The 21,007-nt window shown below is 36.6% G+C and overlaps 5 protein-coding genes across 5 annotated transcripts; 4 read left to right on the top strand and 1 right to left on the bottom strand.

Moving 5' to 3' along the window:
• Positions 1-41: 41 nt before the first annotated feature.
• On the bottom strand, positions 42-759 carry LOC110844351. The gene is made up of 3 exons (XM_022090529.2): positions 601-759; positions 470-538; positions 42-393 (listed from the first exon to the last, which is right to left on the bottom strand). The coding sequence occupies exons 1-3, from the start codon at positions 671-673 to the stop codon at positions 116-118; spliced, it is 420 nt and encodes a 139-aa protein (XP_021946221.1). The 5' UTR covers positions 674-759; the 3' UTR covers positions 42-115.
• A 1,457-nt stretch (positions 760-2,216) lies between these two features.
• Positions 2,217-4,693, top strand: LOC118434691. Its single transcript, XM_035848770.1, has 2 exons — positions 2,217-3,242; positions 3,333-4,693. Exons 1-2 carry the CDS (start codon positions 2,861-2,863, stop codon positions 4,190-4,192), a joined length of 1,242 nt encoding a protein of 413 aa, XP_035704663.1. The 5' UTR covers positions 2,217-2,860; the 3' UTR covers positions 4,193-4,693.
• Positions 4,694-4,879: 186 nt separating this feature from the next.
• Positions 4,880-7,857, top strand: LOC118434503. The gene is made up of 6 exons (XM_035848212.1): positions 4,880-5,717; positions 6,472-6,620; positions 6,739-6,941; positions 7,043-7,136; positions 7,226-7,272; positions 7,346-7,857. The coding sequence occupies exons 1-5, from the start codon at positions 5,524-5,526 to the stop codon at positions 7,246-7,248; spliced, it is 663 nt and encodes a 220-aa protein (XP_035704105.1). The 5' UTR covers positions 4,880-5,523; the 3' UTR covers positions 7,249-7,272; positions 7,346-7,857.
• A 1,927-nt stretch (positions 7,858-9,784) lies between these two features.
• On the top strand, positions 9,785-11,719 carry LOC110842790. The gene has a single exon (XM_022088596.1). It carries the CDS (start codon positions 9,785-9,787, stop codon positions 11,717-11,719), a length of 1,935 nt encoding a protein of 644 aa, XP_021944288.1.
• Positions 11,720-14,469: 2,750 nt separating this feature from the next.
• On the top strand, positions 14,470-17,701 carry LOC118434460. The gene is made up of 4 exons (XM_035848052.1): positions 14,470-15,626; positions 15,745-15,967; positions 16,092-16,190; positions 16,279-17,701. Exons 1-4 carry the CDS (start codon positions 15,573-15,575, stop codon positions 16,458-16,460), a joined length of 558 nt encoding a protein of 185 aa, XP_035703945.1. The 5' UTR covers positions 14,470-15,572; the 3' UTR covers positions 16,461-17,701.
• The last annotated feature ends 3,306 nt before the right edge of the window (positions 17,702-21,007 follow it).

Here is a 21,007-nt window from a genome sequence, read left to right as displayed (position 1 = left end):
CATATAATATGCATAATCAATTATAACTCGTCAACCAAATGTAGTAATTGCATGATAATTTATTTTGTCTATCAATCTAATCCAATTTATAATCCGAATATTTTAAACAGCCAAGTTAGTTGATATGGGCCTGAACCCTGACGCAAATTTCGATGATACCACTGGCCTCGTTGGAGATCTCTGCGTCGACTGGCACAGTGTTACCCTTGAGGCCGTCGCTCGGGGTAATTGTAAACCTAATCGTGTAAAGATTTCCTGGCTGGACGGACGAGTTGTCGAGGACGGTGTCGATGATTGAGATCGGGAATCCCAGGTAGGTCGCGGTCACCTTGAGTCGCAACGCTGGTGCAGCCGAGGATGGAATCAGGTCACCCTCACTGGGATAGGGCGTACCTAATGTTTTGCAAAATAATGTGTGGATTAGTTACGTAATTTAAATTCGGAATAAAGCTGAAATTAATAATCTGACCTGGGTTCATGTAGGCAATTGCACCTTCACAGTTTTGAATCCTCATCTCGAGAAAGGTCCCAACTCCCCCTGGACAATAAGCATATAATTTTTAAAAATACACACATAATTTAGAAGAAGTGCTTGCTTACCGCATCGGGTATGGTCAACCACGCCGGCGGAGGCGACAGCAATGCACACGGCCAAAATCATGAAAATCTTCATGGTTGTTTTTTTGCAAGCCTTTTCGAGAATGAGATGAATTTGAAGTGAAAGCAGCTAATGAATCTGCATCTCCGACAAGAAAGCTTTTTATACTCGGTTGTGCATCGGACTTTTCGACCTTATCGTCATACATGTTTGCTTTTTGGAGGATGGGTTTAAAACCTTAATTGCAGGATTATGGAATTATCTCAACTCAACTATAATGCAGGAGCCGAATGGGAGTTTTTGTTGCAAAATAAGGTTTGCATTTGATCACAAGTGGTTTTATGATTTATCAACCTGGATCCATTTCATTTTTTCGAATACAAGGTTTCGTTATTGTAGTGAAAAGCAATTAAACAATTGTACTTTGTTCAATTTGTAATCTTAGTTTATTTATTACAAACAGACATTAAACATTTGCCGGCAATTCCGTGAAAGTACATAAGTGCAAGTGCATTATCGTAAACATAATAAATATGTACATACGTAAGCAAGGCAAAATTTCACCACTGAAATTTCTTGCATTTTAGTATGTATGAAAAATAAAATGCACACCTCCATTGGGAATTCCAGTGGGATTAACGAGTGTGAACTTTGGTTAATTATAGTTGGACTTTGTTAGTCTGGATATTTATGTATGACTAAACATGATTGCCACTTGGGACTGTCAACTTTTTCTGATTCATGTTTTAATTAACGAAGTATGTATGGACTAAAAACATACGCATTTTAATTGAATAAAGAAGGGCGAGATTGAGTTAAATTGATAAATCTTATGGTCCCCGTCAGTATTTGGATAATTGTCAAGCCATACCAATTTTTAAAGAATTACGTGTCAATAAGTCATACATATGTACCTCTGAGAAGTAAGGTCTAGGAGTGCAAATAAATTTAGGTCGATCTAGTATATTTGGTAGATATTTATTTGTAGTTCTTGGAATACGTGATTTCCCATCAATCAATTTGACAAAAGTCCTCCACGAGTGAGTTTTACAAGATACTACTTATATGATGACATTATAAGTCCTGGACTAACATTTACATACGTTGTCAAGTGCTTAGAAAATAAACAAGTTGCAATGCATGCATAAATACATTTGTGTTTTGCACCTAAATACATATGGCATCTTACGTGTCACTATGAACGTATGTTCTATTATGACAACCAGGGTCCTTTAACTGTTTCCTTGGAGGATTTCTAGACAGGGTCATGTCAGTTCAAAAATTCTCCAAATTTTTTTTTTACATATTTTAAAGTTTGGGAATATGCGCTATTTTTGCTGGGAGAGTTTGGTTGTCAAGAAAAATTTAATATTCTATAAACCGTCGTAAAATGATAACGATTTAATTTAATTGCAAATTAAAATAATTATAAAATAATTGAACTAGGATCAGTATCAAAAACGGTACGTAAAAATTTTTCGCATGCATTTATGACGTTTTATAGAATATTTTATTTTTCTTGACAACCAAGTTCTCCCAGCAAAAATAGTCCATATTCTCAAACATTAAAATCTACAAAAAAAATTTTGGAGAATTTTTGAACTGACATGACCCTGTCTAGAAATCCTCCAAGGAAACAGTCAAAGGACCCTGATGACAACAATTTGGAAAAAGTTTTATTTTTGCTAAATAAGTACGTATAATTGATACATCAATACAAATTAGTGCCGCTTAATTCTTTTATGTGCCTGTTTGACCTTCCCCTTGAATTTCATCATATTTGTATTCTACATATTTACTTGTGTTTATATTGGTACATACAAATGCGTATATATGGGTACATACATATATAGCTATCGCTTTATTTAAGTAAATTATCCAACTTTACTTTCTACTTTGCATAAATAGGTATTAGAGTTAAGTTATTACATTACTGCATGCATGAATACTTATTGAATCAAGGCCTGCTTACGTATGTATGTGAATACTTAAGTATACATATGTACATTACTTTCACTAAAAATGTGATCATGTACTGTTCCGAATATTCATGATGTTCTGCTACTTATAAGTTCATTAAAATAATTGTACCTCAAGCTACCCAGAAAACGTCATCGCATTCTATCAGAACTGCAGTTCTGAAATGTCAACTATTTGTATTCCCTCTTTAAAAATACTTTTCGAGTTTAAAAATAAACATTACAGAGCAAAATTCTTCCCCAACTTATGAATTCCTTCATGTCAGCTTGACAGCTCAACAGGATGTCAATATCTCCACTGCTCTTCAAAGCTCTACGAAATTTGGAAACTCTAAATTCTTGGCAAACTCAAATTCCCATTCAGTGGAAGAATAAGAAGAAGCAATTCACATGGAACGATTCCTGGAAGGATGTCACCCCGTGGTACGTCTCCTTCTTTCTTCTCGTCATTTTACACACATTTTTCGGCTCCCTTGGAATCATCGGCTATATGCGAATGGTTCCTCAAACGGATAAATTTGCCCTGGTGGTTAGACTCCGTTGCATGTACTCGGTCCTTGGATCCTTCCTTGGAATTATTATCGCCATCGTGATCTGTTTTGATGGGAAAGACTACATAGAGTTTATTAACAGGATTATTACCTTTGATCAGCATGCGACAGCAGGTAAAAAAAATGCTACATGATTCACAGTTTTTGTATTTTTTAAATTTCTATAATTTTGAAAGTTGCTCAGAATATCAATCTGCATTTCAGAACTTCGTCGCCTCGAGGTCAAACCGGTCGAGAAATTCGACCCATTCGCCAACGCCATGTACCTCGTGGTACTCCTTCTTTCGATTATCCCTCCCGTCTACTGCATCCCTCCAGTCATCCACGGTCATACCGTCCTTCAGTACATCGTCCATCAAATTTATCCCAACTTCATGAAGAAAATCGGCTTCAGGTTGATGATCAAGATAGTCAATTATTTCGTAATGCTGGTCTCCGTCACGGAAATCTTTCGCCTTATTCCGCTCATGTTCTTGAGCCTGAGTTTACCAGTAATCACAGCACGAAATGAACTCGAGAGTATGGACAGGTATGGAAAAATGGTCATAAAAATCAGACGCCTTGAACTTCACGGGAGTAAAGTCATTCCCCACTTCTGCGCCATGCTAGGCATTTATTGTCAGGGGTACATTTTAATCTCAATCCGACGCCAAATCTCGGCAGGGCACGATTTTATCGTGTTTGTCGTCAGTATCACGCTCTCCGTGGTGGCAAATTACTTTACCATCGTCCTTTACCCAATCGTACCGCAGAATGTGTACCCCGCCTTTCCCACCGTTGCGGTTTCGACAATTACGGTGCTACACTTGCTAATTTCCATAGCGGTGGACGTAGTAGTTAAAGCTAAAGAGTTTACGGTCGAGTGGGGTAAACTGGTACCGGTACGAAATCGATATCTCGCTAAGAAGTTCAGGGCCTTGAGGCCGTTTCAGATAGTATTTGGAGTCTACGATTTTCCCCTTGTGGTTTTTAGTAGGTCATTAAAAATCAAGACTTATCAGACCATTTGGGATTACACGATTAATACGGCACTGACATGGCCGCTGTCTCTGTTCCAAAAGTGAATGTGATCCTGACCACAAATTGCAACTTAATCAAGAACATTGGTCTTGAGACGATGGGGGTACCACTTACATATACGTACATACGTATGTACGTACAAATGTACGTGTTACCTTGGTCTTGTTAGTGTTTACCGACATTTCCACCTAACTTGTCCCAAATTATGTCAAAATGTTTGCTGGTCGTGTGGATTCCTATCACGGAAGCGAGCGACTGCGTAAATGACATTTCCTGAAATTGGGCTCTTGTATACCCGGATTGCTTTCATTCTTCCTATCCGATCATACCCTTGAGTGACAGAACCAATTAATATCAATGAAACCGTAAAAGTAGAAAGAGCAAACGAGAAACATCAACTTAGGAATTGTAACCAAGAAGAGAAAGTTAGTAAATTACGGCTGAATTGTATTCTTTGAGCCAACATTTTTTATCAAAATGTCACAGCTACCGTAAAAATGGACATATATTGCCTTTAATAAATAAATTGATCTTATCGACTTTAATCATTTTATTTGTATTTCTAATTCTAAACCTTAATTTGGCTTCATTCTTTATCACAGAAGTGATAAAGATATGCTTGTCATACCGATGCATGTTAAAATTTACGCAACAATGTATGAGTTACATAAATACATTAGTGTACCTAAATATGTGTATTTACATTACATTCTATCCGTTCATCTCAAAAATCCGTTGCATGTGTATGTACTGCACGTAGGTATTTATATACTATTACGAAAATTGTTTGTGTTAACCTTTTATAAATAGGTTGTAGAAACAAAGAACCCGACGAAAAGTTTTCTCCAGAGCGCAATTTGTATTACATTGTGTCCTCCTTGACCATGATGTGATTTATTATCTAACCATCGCGAAGTGAAAGCGTTCAAACCTAGACGACGGAATTCGGAATCCGTTTACGCTTCATTATTTTCATGTGTCTTCAAGCAGAGATGCCAATTTCGCGTGTTTGTGTAACACTGATTGCCATAACGACGAACCCCTTCTATCCGGTTTCTCACACAGATCCACTTGGCTTTACGACGTGATCTGACATAATAAGTCTCTTCCAGACCAGGTACACACGGCCTTGTTTGCCAGCAGCACTTTTTCATTACATCTCAGCCAACCAACTTATTTAACTTAATTGATATTAAGTGAAAGCACATCCAGCATCCTTCGAGACGGAACCCTTGCCCTGATCTGAGCATTATAATCTCGTTTTATGCATGTGCAACAGTTTTCAAAGTCTCAGTATACGATCGGCACTCCAACGCGGAGCATCTCTGCAGTCGCTCCTCCCAATAAAAAAATCACGACACAGTAGAAAATCATTATGGTTTGTGCAACCATAAATCAAACACTAAGCTCCAACGAGGCGGAGTTTAACGACAGCTTAATTAGTCCGTCGGCGGATGACCTTATTTTGAATAGATACATGGACGTCGTCGTTGTGACCGTGTTAGGGTTGTCGTTCATTTTTGCAGAAACTTGTGCATTCCTTGTCGTCCTGAAACGTAAAAAGATCCGGTATGTAATATTTTAATAAGAATTTCACTGATTAGCCCGAGTCAGGGATTATGGAACCGGTCTGTGTGTCTGTGTGTCTGCGACACGCTAGCGGACTAACCACTGAACCGATTTTGACTAACTTGATGTTAAAATTTGTATCTTAAACAAGGCCTTGGATAAGTTCGAAGATGGGCAAGATCGGTGAAGTAGTTGCCCAGTTGGGACCATTTAGGTATAGGTGGGTGGGGTAATATGCATCAAAATTTCAAAATAGTGTTAGAAAGCTCAAATTTGACACACAAGTTACTAATGGTTTGTAATGAAAGTTTCCGTGGTGACATTGGGAAAATTTTAAACCAGAGGGAAAATTAGTTAAAAAAGTTAAAGTGTAACCAGTTTGACCCAAGAGGTTGAATCATACCGTTTTTTAAAAGGTGCAATTTTTAGCTGAACTTTGGTATGAAGGCTAAAACTCACTTCTAGGTAGCAAAATCATCAAATATATACATACAACTTTGAAAGTTCAATATTTGAAAGGAACTGGCCCTGACATTCAAGGGAAAGGATTTGTAAATACTTCAAAAAATTTTGTGTCAAATACATGAAAATGTTTAGAAAAAATTCAATACGGGGGCGGTATATAATCTAGTCAAATCAGAAAAACATTTAGAAGCGGCCACTGTCCTTGACTCGGGCTAAATGAAGGCTCTGCCTTGTATCTTTTTAATTTATCCCTTAATTAAAATAATTTTAAACAGCAACTCTATTTCAGTCAAGTAATTAGTCCATCTTCCTTCTTCAATTTGCATGCTTCTCTCCTCTTCGTCGTTCTGAGCCCGACTCTTCGTCTAATGAGACAACTTCACATCATTCCATGCAATCCTGGTGAATGGAGCTGTGGTGTTTGTGGTGTTGGGATTCGTAAGTTTTAAGAGAGATTTGTCTTATACATAATTTATACATCGTATATGTAACAGACAGCACCAAAAATATAAAACTACGCTAAATAATAAATGCGCACCGAATATTAACTTTTAAGGAACTCTTGTCTCAATTTATCCATTCTGCATGGTCGTAATCTTCTCTGAGCTGACAAAGTCGAGAGAAAGCAAGTCTCTTCCGTGCTGCTTTCTCCTCTTTATTCCATGGGTAATGGCCATTCTCGTCTCACTCCCGGTATTTTGGACATACGTCTACATTCAGGAGCAACCTGGATTGCAGAACGGTGGGACATGTGCCAGGGTAAGAATACCGCACTTATGCATAATCGCGGTATTAATCTTGTTTTTCCAATCACTTAAATGTCAGACAAGTGTCAAATTGTGATCTCCCAAAATTTCCAGATCATCCTCCTGGGTTCTCCCCTGGCGTATTACGGATATGAGTCAATTTCCGTGTTTCTGAGATTTGTGGCACCGTCGTCTTACATGATTTACGGTTAGTGCGTGCATGCCTATGTACATACGTATGCCACCTGATACAATATGCATGTTCAATAAATATGTATGATTTAACTTAAACCTCAGCAATGCGTCGAATTGGATTTTGACTGGAATTTCTATTCATCTTTAAGGTTAGTTGAGTCTGATTAAATTCATGCTTTCAAAGGTGGATCAAAACTTGTACGTTTTTAATTACCTTTCCAGCCAATACCTGCCAATATTCCGATAAATCAGATTCGTCGCGTCCGCTTTGTGTTTTATCACATGATCTTTTTTATAATCACCTGGGTCCCCGTGGGGACTTTCAACCTGAGTCACGTACTCACCCACCTGCCATCCTTTTGCCCAGTTGTGGAAAAGCCGGATAAAATTGTGGGCATCTCTTTCAGCGTCATGTTCCTCCTACAGACAATTTTTCAACCTTTTCTCTACTTCATTACTGTGTATGACACTCCGTTATCGGATTATTTTCAGAGCATTATGTCCGCTCTGTTCTCAGAAGAGATGGCAGGCGAGTGAAACGTGCGTTCCTATCAAGTACAATTTCCTTTAAGGACATTGAAATATAAAGGGTTTTAGAGACTTACATGAATATGCAATTAGCTTAAAATGATTCTACCGTATTCCTAAGTATTGAATTGATATCAATTTGTCAAGCATGAATTAAAAACCATTTACGATTTGTACCCAATAAAGCAGAATCAACATTTGAGAAATTTCCAAATTCCACAAGTAGGATTAATTTCTGAGCTTTGTCAAGCATTGCCGCAAGTATTTATCTATTTATAAGTGCATACCTGGCATTTTATTCCACGTTTAAGTATGTATGTGCATCCTGCTACCCACGTATTTCTCGTCGACAAGTAAATTTAAAGGGAGAGGACAATGACTAATTCTAATTTCGGGAAACGTGACGTTTCAAGGAAGAAAGGAAATAATCCGATTAAGTTCCACTTACATAAGTTTGTTAAATATCTGTTGTGTGGGATGATATCTTGAAACGGAAGCTACTTTGCAGCTAAATTTGAAGTTAAGTTTAAACTTAAGAGATGCTAAAGACTTATGTATCCCATATATTTAATTGGTCGAATTTATCCATTCGACTATGAAATTAGACTTATTGATCTTATCCAGAGTGACTTTCTTTACCCTTACTATGAGAAGCAAGTTTATTTCTGACACAATATTGAACTAAATATTTATAATGGTTTATATATTCAATGAATATTTTCTAGAAATCAAATACGTAAATCCCGAATAATGCCAAAAATTGTTACCCAGCCGGGAATCGAACCACGGCTCCCTTGAATTCATGTCAAGTGCTCTGACCTCTGAGCTACTAGGGCAATTAGTAACATTATAGGGACTTTTTACTGATATTTGTCTGTGGCCTTTTTGAATATATTAATGAATATTTTCTAATTGATAAGTAAATGCTAGTCATCGCATTTTAGTGTTTATCGATTGCACATACTTTTATTCATGTAGTCTACGCTCAAAACAGAAACCTTATAATAGTGAATCGTAAACGAATTTCCAACATATACAAATAAGCATAATAAAATTACCTAAATTAATTATCCATGGAAGAAAATAAATATGCATGCTGGTTGCTTATCAGTTTTTATACTAAATCAGGGTTGCACCAACCAGGCAATGTTTGCATAAAACGAAAACTGGGTAACGCCTGAATAGGGGATGGAGACGTAAAAAGTGGTTTTACATTTTAGATTTTTTACCAACTTTAATAGAGAAGGCTAGTCAGTCTCATGCTATTATTCTACAGATCCGACTATATTAAAAGATAAGGACAACTCATGAATTTATGTATATGCAAAAGTAATTTGCATATACGTAATATGTACACTTGTTTGCAAATTTCAAGTAGAGAGAACTGCGATCAATCTCGTGGATGATAAGTGGAGGGAGACTAGGCTTAGTATTCCACATATACATGCGTACATATAGAAACCACGTCACAAGACCAGCATTAACCTCTTTCTACAGTTAAACACTATTGTATAACCTTTTTTGTCGTACAGATGTGACTTCCCATTTTTTTCTAGAAATATACGCATGGTATTATAATAATATTATATGTTCATACTTATGTATATACATACTAATTTGGAATATACAAAATTTTTATGTATGGTCCAGAATTTCATAACTCGATTAAATTCCCTGGAGTAAGATATTTTTTACCAAGTGATACATATAATCGCACTTTTGTTTAATTGGTACACGCAAAACGATGTAATGCGTAATTGATTGAAATAATTGTAAGATAGATAATTCTGTTTAGCGAATGTGTGTAACTGGAATTACTGGCAGCATGTAGGTTAACATGTTAGGATTGTATGTACGACGAATCTCAAGTTCGCACTCTTATAATCCTTTAATATTTACACAGGACAACATAATAAACTTCTGTAGGATGCTTGGTTATGTATGTACATATGTATGTATGTATCTATATAAATGCATGAAAATATTTGCCGTCACTGTCAGTCTTCTTTGTACAATTGAATATTTATTACTAGCCGGTGTTTACGTACGTACTCCTTGAATATTGGTTTCACATATTGTTTTTGTGTTCTAATAAAGCGACAGTAATAATTTGTCTGCTTCCACCAGTTAGTTATGGAGTCAACCGAGGATAAGCACCACCCCCACGCGTGGCTGGCACAACAAAAATTCCAGAAACTCTTAGGTGTTGGTGCATTTGGTATGATTTTCGAAACCAGTGACGCCACAACCTTGTCCGCAGTTAAAGTTAACTTTTTAAGAATGGACAATGGCACTCATGGTCAAAACTTGGCTGCACCTTTTCACCTACTGAAACGTATACGTCACAAAAATTTAACGAAAATTTATAACGTGTCCTTCAAAGATTGGAAAATCGACGAGTTGGAAATTTTAATCGCAAGATGTGAAAATTACATGACTTTTCATAGAGAAACGTTGCAAATGTTCTACAACAATGGACGGGTTCCTCCATCCATGGTTGTGCAAATTGAGTTGTGTGGTCGAGACCTGTTTTCGTGGTTGAAAATCGGGAAAAAATTGGGTGCACATTTGTTTGAAATTCAGTACCAAGTAATTTGCGGAATCCTGGACGGTTTGAGACATCTTCACCAAAATAATGTAGTGCATCGTTTCATCACTCCGGAAGCTGTCATGTTTTCCCACACTTTAACGACCGAGTACATTCTTCCCGTAAAAATTTCAAGTTTTCAATTCTGCCTTCTCATAAATTCTACGGAACGAAACGATCAAGATGGATGTAAAGTTATATCAGATCCAACGCATTATTTCTCTAATCGATATCAAGCACCCGAAGCCAGGTCCAGCTCCAGCACGGCTACGTGTTCCAAGACTTTCGACATATTTTCCATGGGGCTACTCTGTCTGGCCGTACTTCTTCCGCCAGGTGAGAGGATATCGTCGGAATTGTACTATAAACTAGTGCATGAAAATGACACCAGCATAATACCGGACCATCCAGAAATTAAGAATGCAAAAGAATTGATCATTCAGATGACGAAGCGACGCCCTGCCGACCGCCTGCAAAATCTTGACTCTGTATATTTCAGACGAGATCCAATAAACACCCCATCCAACACATTGACAATGGCACCACAAGATCCAGATTTCATGGATGAAACACAATTTAAAAACTTTCTGGGATCCGGGTCTTTCGGATTTGTACTGGGAACACGAGACAATAAAGCAATTAAATTCATCTTCCTGTCAGAGTCTGACGGACCGGAGCGGAATATTGAGCGGACACAGATTACACGAGAGTACAAGACAATGATCTTAGCGAAAGACCATCCTAACATTGTGCAAATTTTAAAATGCGCTGAAAAACTTTTTACTTCAGAATCCTTGCATGAGATTCTTAAAGCGGTCGCATTACCACGAGAAGTTAACGATTCAGTTAATCTGCTGGCAATGCGTGCCCAAAAACAGAAAATTATAGTTCCGTGCTTCTGTATTCAGATGGCAATTTGTGGACAGTCATTACGGGAATGGTTATCCGAAATGTATGATAAACCATTAACACCATCCATGCAAGATTTCCAAATTCAAATTGTTTCAAATTTACTGGCGGGATTTAAATATCTGCATTCTAATGAAATTATCCATCGCGATTTTAAACCGGAGAATGTACTTTTCTCCTACTCGTCTGGAGAGGAGAGGGCATCGTATACGTTGCCCGTTAAAATTGGGGATTTTGGCCTAGCTCGATTTTTACCCGAGTACGAAGAAATACTCACACCTCGAGTGGGAACAAATTCATATCGAGCACCGGAAGCGGAGACGTCTTTCTATGGGGTACAAGCTGACATATTTTCACTGGGATTGGTATTTTGGGAGGTTCTGCAACTACTAGACTCAAGAGTTAGGAGGTCGATGTTTTACAAGTTGGTGCACGACCATGAAAATCATCCTTTACTTGTTAAGGACCATCCAAATTTGGTTAATGCGAAGGAACTCGTGGTCAACATGACGAAACGACTGTATCGAGAAAGGATTCAAACCATGGAGGATGTGGTTCTACAATTGTGCTAACCCGTTTCTGATTATGATTGACGTAAGCACATTGTGCTTAATCATAGAATGTGCGTATTCGTTAACTAGAATTAATTTATCGTTTAAGACCGGTGCCATGCAGTTCATAGTCATTCTTTCATAGTCATTCTTTTCATAGTTTCGTTTTCATAGCAAAGGCTTTTCATAGTTTGTTTTTTCATAGTCGGCTTTTACATAGTATGTCTTTAAATAGTCGTTACTTAAATAGTACAGTCTCTTTCATAGTGAATAACGTTAATAGTGATTTCACTACATAGTATTGATACCACTGTTACATAGTGTCCAATATGGGTTGCGACATTGTTTTCTATGAATTATTTTTTAGAATTATTATTTTCTAGAATTATTTTCTAGATTATTTTTTCCATGATAATATTCGAAAGAATCTTTGATATTCATGTACTACAGTAAAGCATATACTAAATAATTAGGCGTTTAGTGTGATGTCTCTCAGATTCTAAAGCCTAGGGTGATATTTTGATAACCACAACCACGCTCCCAGGCATGATTAAAGTAGATATTATAATAATTACACAACATACCAAAAGTTAAAATAACAAAATTTAAATAAGTCAGAAGATAAAACTTTATGGCAAATTTGAAATTGATATTTTGCATTTCATGTAAGATATGTATTGGCACTTGGATTTTTGCCTTCCTCTGGAGTGATTTGAGCCAACCGTGAAAACGTTAATCTTCGAAATCAATAAAGAGTTATTAAACCTTTACAACATACGATGAAGATGCTTCGATTGGATCAAAAATGACCCGGAAGCCTCCTTTACTCTAAATTGTGCTCAATTAATGCCTTCGAAATTTTAAGGGGCTATGAAAGATTGTGACTAATTTAAACATATCCTATGTAACATTCCCACTAACTATGTAACATTTCCATTATGTAAAAAATTGACTATGTAGTGCATGACTATGAACACTGACAAATGACGATGTAAAAAACAACTATGAAACGCATGTACTATGAAACAAAAACTACGAAAAACATGACTATGAAACGCTCACTACGAACTGCAAGGCACTCGTTTAAGACCACCGCTGGAAAAGATACATCTTTTTCAACAAAATATCCCGGCTATCATGTTGTCTAAATATTTATCAGAAAGGCAAAATCTTAAATTTCGATTAAATTTATATGCATAATACATATGATGAAATTTTATTATGAGAAGTGGGAGGATTATGTAATGTACCAGTATTATGCAAATTTCTGAATTCAACTTTTTTGTAAATTACGTATGTATGTACATTGGGGGTACTCACACTGAATCATTTAAATCGTTCTCTGTAAAAAGTTTTGAACGTTTTCACGTGAAGGAGCATTGTAATCACCTCAGTTATGTATGTACATATATGTGGGTATAAAATTTACAAAAATTCCAACATGCCTAACATGACTGCGAATCAATTCAACTGCAATGCGTTGAAATTTCCAACTACCGAGAATAAATAAGTTGCGTAATAAGATTGTTTAAACATGTGTACATATGTACATACATGCACATGTATGTGCATCCGAGACTAATAAAACAGAATCAACGTACTTACATAACCCGGACCGAAGTTGGGAATTTATTAATATCGCATTGAAGGAAAGTACCTAAATTCCAAGCAAAAAGGACGCATATATTGTGTATGTGCATAGATAACTAAAATATGTAGATAGAACAAGACTGACTCCTTCATCTCCTTCCACGTAAATATGCACGCCTGCTTCTTCTTTAGTACGTACATATTTATGTCTATAAGTATAAGGACTTGGGCAAAACGCGATGAAATAGAAAAGCGTACTTATTTTGTACTAAATATGTACATAACATGTATTCAGTACATATTACGTATGTAAATATGTACGGGCACCTGAATAAGTATCGGATTAACTAACTCAACAATAACTGTTGCAGTGAGTGAACATAAAAAAATTCGCACTATCACTATTTCATAATTATTGGTGCCTCTGAAGTTAGATATAATTTAGAATATGTTAAGTTTTAGTGCCATATGCATTTGCTAACGAAGAATTTAGGGATCTTTTATTGAGCATTAACATGAATTTCCGCGAAAATAAGATTCAAACAATCAAATAAATTTTGTAAATTCATATTTTTGAAACATTGTTATTGGTTCATGAGAATATTTGTACAATTATTATTAAAGCCAGTGCTACATAATCATAACATGGAGCAATTAACTTAATCAACTAATTGCAGAGTGATTGCATATACATCTTATTTGTGAAATCTCATTAGTGGTAACAACATTACAGAATATCTGTATTGCCTAGTGTGAACTAAGCGTATCTCCAGCAGGAGTACGCTTAGTCCTGTATAAATAACATAATGAGTCATTATTAATGACACTACGTAACAGTGTGTTGTGTGGAATCATTTGGTCGTCCAATCAGAGAGCAGTTCATGCGGCACAGTGTACCACGGACCCAAAAAAACGCAAAAATTATTTTAAGGTCCAAAACCCTCCCACGGGGGTAGGAAAGCATACAAATGTTGTCCATTTTGATTTTCGAAGGGGGTGTGGTCAGGAGCGGGTTTTCATGGAATTTCAAAAAAGTCTCAAATTCCCACTAAAACTACACCCACTTTTTCAGAATTTAACACTGATTAAAATGAGGTATCATACATGCCCAGCAAGTAGTGTTACCTAGGAGAGCTAGCTAGTAGTGCTACCTAGGAGAGATAGCTAGTAGTGCTACCTAGGAGAGATAGCTATAATAGAACTAGCTAGGACAAGTCTATCAAGCCCGCCTCTGCGGGCCGTGTGCATAATGGAGACGTACAGCTAAGGTTCCTATTACGAAGATGTGCAAGATAGGAACTATTTGAGTTTCGCTTAAATTTTGTGTTTTAAATTTATCAAGTTTCTCGGCGTATCAATATCCTTAAACAATATAACCTTTCTAATTTTCCATGTTCGGGTGCGAATTCTTTGAAATTACATGATCACTGAACACTCGAAGGGTAACATTACCCAAAACTGCACGTAATTTAAGGTCATGTCCGCAAATTGCCCCTTTAATATTCCAGCCGTCAAATTTTCACCAGAATTCAATAGACAGATGTTTAAATAATTTTTAGACTTAATTAAAATCTACATTAATATTTCTCACAGTAATATTCATGACCTGGTGCAAGATAATTTAAGTACATTAATCTAAATTTGTAGTAGGGACCACGTCTGGGATTAACTGTATTAATACTTCGCCTTGTAAATAAAAAGTAAAATGGCGTTCCGTTGCATTAAAGGCAACCAAAATTATTCTGCATCAATTCTGCAAAAAACATAAATACGTCTTGAGCATCGAATATATTTCCTAAAATAACACTCAAATAATTATGCATAATTAGAATATCATATTTAAGCTACACTATAATTATCACATTATCACATAAAGCATGTGAGACACCGCCGTATGGTTGAGCATTGGACGCACAATAAAAAGGAACTGAGAATCTTGAGGACCAATAACAAAATGGTGAGCTGCTTACCGCGCGAAATGTTTGTAAACATTGCTTGTTGGATCAGCAGACAAAATTGTCAGTCTCCCGAAATTCATTAGAAACAATGGGTTCCGTTTGCTTGCTGGATCAGCAGACAAAATTGTCAGTCTCCCAAATTTCCTTACAAACGATGGGTCCTGTTTGCTTGCTAACTTACATATCATGCCACACCTCACGAAGAGAGCCGTCAGCGATTCCCCACTCCCACTTGGATCGGAGCACCCGAGCAGTACAGAGCTCTCTCGATTTTAAGATTAAAATTGCTCAGGAAGTTGTACATTTAATTACAAAATTAAACGAAAATGAACTCTCCTTCTTCTTCAATTGGATCTTGTTCGTCGACAACTTCAAAGACGGTAAGTAATTGAAAATTTTTTACGGTTTGACATAAAATAAATACTACTTCAAATACGCTCAGTAATTTAAAAAATTTGTTACCCTTTAACATGAAATAAATTTATTTGATCCTCTTAGCTTTGCTTAATTTGCGATGAATTGCCTGCAATGTACACCATCGCAGCGAACAATAATGCTGGGGATGGAACAAAACCATGTGGCCATCATTATTGCGTGCAGTGTTTGATTAAACACGTGAGTTCATCAGCGAGCGGGGATCAGTTCTCGCCCACCCATCAACCTAGATGTCCGTTTTGTGTGCGGGATATTTGTGGCTTCTTGCCGCTGGATTCCGCCAATTGTAAGTAATCATCTTCCTAAATTAATAATTTTACTTATTTACTTACTTTATTCTACTTTTTATTTTTACTTTTATTTTACTTACTTATATTGACTAAAATTATATTTGCTAATTATATTTTTAGCCTCATTGCAACTTGTTCGTCAAAAGGATTTCGACGGTACCATTGGAGAGATTACAAATCCGTACACGGATGAGAAACTGATGGGAACGGTTTATCAAGGTGCAAAGAAATATTTCTCTTAACTTTGCGGTCAAGTCCAGTTTGTAATTTTAATAGTATAACTAATTGAAACCAATTTATTTATTAGACTTGACCTACTTGAGCATCCTTCGCATGGAAGAACAAATCCCTCCAGTAATCCCGTTCGAGAAAATGTCCCCCGTTCATGCGGAACCCAGCTGCCCACCTCATCGATATACTTGGGTGGAATGTGATCTTCATTTCCTGACTGTTCAGGGAATTGTCAGACATGAAGCACGAAATCATTAGCTGCCATCGTTATCAGCTGCGAACTTGGCTCTCCCTTTCCTAATTAACCTTATTATCAGCTTTCAAAATTTTATTTCGATTGGATTTTTAAATTATTATATGTACTCGCTTTCAAAATTATATTTCTATTTGGCTTTTTAAACTTATTCTATTCGTGACTGTTCCAAAATTCAAAATTTTTAATTCTTATCCTTTGGTACCCAATTAGGTTCGACTCAAAAATATTTTAAATAGCTAATCATAATTATTAGTATGTGCGCGTGGGTGGAAGTAGGGCGTTAGTTATTATAGTAGTTTTTAGTCATAATTTTAAGGCAAAGTATTTAAGGGTAGGTTAGAATTTTTGTGGGAAAAGGGTAGCTCACCGACTATGCATTTAATCTTTTCGATCCCCCTTAATCTATAATTTTACCCCCAATAATTTCAAAGGTCCATCCCGTTAAATGCATGGTTGGTGAGCACAGGGTGGGCCCTCCTCTTCTGATTTATACCCTTTTGCAGTAGAGGCCACAAACAATGTGCATCCATTTTATGAACCACAAATTGAATCCCACCCCTTTTTAGTTAATGAATTTAGTATAGTTTATAGTTTTTAACCTGGGCAAGTTCCATCCCCATTAGGTCCAGTTGTTCATAAAATGGATGCACAATGTACCACGCACATGTTTATTTAATATTTTTATAGAAATTTTTTGTACAATAAAATATCAATATTCCAATCAATTTATCAAACTCTCTATCAAACTATGTAAACTGGCGAACAATTTTTTATAAACTTGAACATTTCATCAAGCTTATTAGCAAATTAGTACTTCTGTGGTGGCGAAATATGAGTAGCCAACTCATTTGTCGTCAACTGCTAGGCTGTTCGGGTCTTTGCTAATTTTATTTGTATTAAGCTCTCAACTTTTGAAACTTTATTGTGGAATTATGCCATATGGAGTTTCATCGGAGTTATCTTGTTAATGAATTTCTAAAACAAATTAAAACACATTAGTAACATTTTAAATTTGAACAAAAATTCATCCATCTAAAAAACCTAATAATCTCCAAATGTTGTCATAGTATGTTCAACCTTAAAATTACAGCGACGAATAAATATAGGTCATGGAGATTTCCTAAACACTTTCCAGTGCTACCGATATCATTATAATTTTTTATTAGGCGCCATCCATAAATTATGTCACGCAAAAATCGCGATTTTCAAGACCCACCCCCCATCCTTTAACATGTGTCACATAGGCACGATATCATTGGAGCCTTAGACCCACCCCCCCATCCCTTGCGTGACATAATTTATGAACGACGCCTTATTCCACTAAGAATCCTATATGCGACTTATGCGTGTATTACTAACCAAGCTTTAAAAAGTTTAGAAATACATTTTGCATGTAGAATTTGTTTTTTACGCAACGGGCTCAGTCTTACAATCATTGCCCGGTTGCGATTAAATTGTGAATTTATTATAAATATTATATCATTTTATTTCTGAAGTACATCCTTGAAGACAACATTCCTCGTGAAAACCTTATTTGAATTTTCTAATAATTTTCCTTGCTCGGTCATATCACGTACATAAACTCTAACGTCTCAGGACCTTCTAACTCTTGAAAATGCAACGTAAAGTTGTCCATGACTGAATACTGGAGTAGCCAAATAAATTCCAACCTTGTCCAAAGTCTGACCTTGGGACTTATTAATAGTCATAGCAAATGCTAGCTTAACAGGGAATTGCAGTCTTCTTAGTTGAAATGGAAGATCAGAATCTGCTATAAGGTCAATTCTAGGGATAAAGACTATGTTTCCCTCAGCTGATCCTGTAAGAACCTTGGCAATAATCAAGTTTGGCTTTAGTTCAACAACAACTAATCGTGTTCCATTGCACAACCCACGCTTTGTGTTTAAATTTCTCAGTAGCATTATGAGGGAACCAACTTTCAATTTTAGTTCATGTGATGCTGATCCAGAAGGATTTAAAGTATTCAGGAATTCGGTCGGGTAATCATCCCTATCAGAATCCTCGTCTGTCATAATTGAGTCAGTACTTAAATATGTCTTGCATTCTCCTTGCAGAATTTTCAAGACTTGCTCGTTTATTTCATCAACGTCTGCATTCGTGGGGCATAAAATAGCCATTTTTGAAAATTGCTCTACTTTTTCAGGAGTTAGAGACTCACCAAAAATATCTTTAATTATATTTTCTGTCGCCAGCATTGCTTCTGGAATTTCTATTAAACTATCTTGTAATCCGTCCACATTTGTCAATTCACCGTTACCAAGTTTAATTAGCCAATCACTGTATTCCTTATCAAGTGATCTTACATTATTATTCAATTTCAAAATTTGAAATTTCCTCCAAAGGTGACTAAATTTTATGCTTGCCTGGACAATTGATACAGCATCACCGTGTGGGATTATTGGCAATGTTTGCCTAAAATCACCTCCGAGGAGTAAAACCTTTCCTCCAAATGGAAGATCATTTCTCATAATTTCTTTCAACAGCCTATCAATGCAATGCAAAGCATGAACTGATGCCATCGTTGACTCATCCCAAATTAGCAGTTTAGCGGTCCGAATTAACGTCGCATCATTCGTAGTCATCTCTATCGATGAAACTGATGTCTCGTTTAAATTCAATGGAAGTTTGTATTGGGAGTGGTAGGTCCGTCCTCCCTTTAACAAATTAGCAGCAATTCCTGTTGATGCAACAGGCAATGCAATATCACCTTGCCCTCTAACGTAGCTTAAAAGTGTTTTATATAAGTAAGTTTTCCCACTTCCACCAGGGCCGTCAAGGAAAAAACATTTTTCAACTGGTTCAGCAGAGTTTATTGAGTATTCTATTGCCTCAAATGCACTCAGTTGTTCTTCTGTCAATGTTGATTTAAGATCTTCCGCGACGCCACGCTCTAACTCAATATCTACAAATCATTTAAATTCAAAGGCAGATGGGAAGGAGGGTCCTTTAGTTTGTAATCAGAACACTTTCTCCCATGTGTAATAAGTGTTTCTGAAATATCCCTTAGCGCATATGACTCACACATATCACACTCTTCGTCAGATGGATGGCCATGAACTCTTACAAAATCCTCGGTAAGATTTTCTTTATGTTCATTCCATAGGCCTGTCATGTCGGAGGTCTCTCCAAATACACAAATATATGCAAAAAGTTCTCGCAGCTGACGTGGCATTGATGCATAAGCAGCATCATTTAATGTATCATTCCACACTGTTTGATCGCAAATCAAACCTCTCGCCTTAGCAACTTCATAAAATGAATCGTAAGCATGTCCTTGATATTTTAGAAGGTCGTCATAACTTGTTGGTCCTGCTACATGAAGTAGCAATAACCTCAAGAAATATCTCTCGCCATCGCTCATACTCACAGAATACAGACGTCCGATAACTTTGTCAGTGTGTCCATCTTTACGACGAACCCATTTATTCTTTGCATTAAATACGTAATACTCTGGAATTTCCGCATACTTGTATTGCCTGGCTTTTGGATCTTGGGTATTTAACTCGAAGAATGCCGTTAATGTAGAGTCTGTATTTTCTGCTTTATGAATTGCTTCTTGAATTTTATTAGGATCGAATGACACTCGTTTCTTGCCTGGTAACTCAACCTTTAATCTTGATATGGAATGAGTTCTATCTTGCATAGGGAATCTGAAAATTCTCCAAGCTGCCTCAGGAGGACTGACATATCTTGAATCAACATGTGTCTTAATCTCATCTATTCGTAACTCAACTTTTGCGCAATCGTGTCCCTTATAAGCGTATTTAAATAAATATTTAACGCTTCTAATCGATGCGCAAATTTCAACATTGATATGACAATTGTATTTTAAACTTAAGTATGGGTTATATGGAACAACCCATCTATTGTCAATTTTAATATTTTTATTAGTCACAACTGGTTCTAAATTGCGTCGCCGGTAAAACGGAAATCCGTTAACGTTAGCCAAAGTTTCATGTTGAAATGGTTTTGGAAAACCTTTCGAACATTTCCCGGCCACCAAGCATGGTGATTTTGAATTAATTTTATCACACGGGCCGTGGATCATATTTTTCGTAACGACATCAAATAGCCTTGGATGTGTTTCGTTATTAGGTATTTCGGCACACACGATCTTATCGATAAGGTCAACTGTCCTACTGGCTTATCAATATCTTTTAGAATTATAAGAATATGAGCATGAGGGAGACCTCTTTTTTGAAATTCAATGACATGTACTTTTGCAAGTACGTGTCCTAGGACACATTTTTTTGTCAAATCCTCCAGCATCGATCTTAATTTAACATTGAATACCCGTGCTACCAAATCGGGTCTATTTTCAGGCTTTTGGCCATCTTCCAAGTTCGCAGTAATTTCAAACCATTTGGGGTTGCATGTCATTGTGATGAATAAATCTGGTTTTCCAAATTTTCTTACAATGGACATAGCATCTTGATAATTTTGATTCATATTTCTTCTGCTACCCTGAAAAGTCGAAGGTAAAATTATTGGTTTTCCAGGAACTATTCCATCCTGTTCTGCAACGGAG

This window comes from Folsomia candida, unplaced genomic scaffold (assembly GCF_002217175.1).
Source record: "Folsomia candida strain VU population unplaced genomic scaffold, ASM221717v1 Fcan01_Sc002, whole genome shotgun sequence".
Lineage (NCBI taxonomy): Eukaryota > Metazoa > Arthropoda > Collembola > Entomobryomorpha > Isotomidae > Folsomia > Folsomia candida.
The sequence above is the reverse complement of the archived record's forward strand: the minus strand, read 5'-3'. Positions and strand labels throughout refer to the sequence as shown.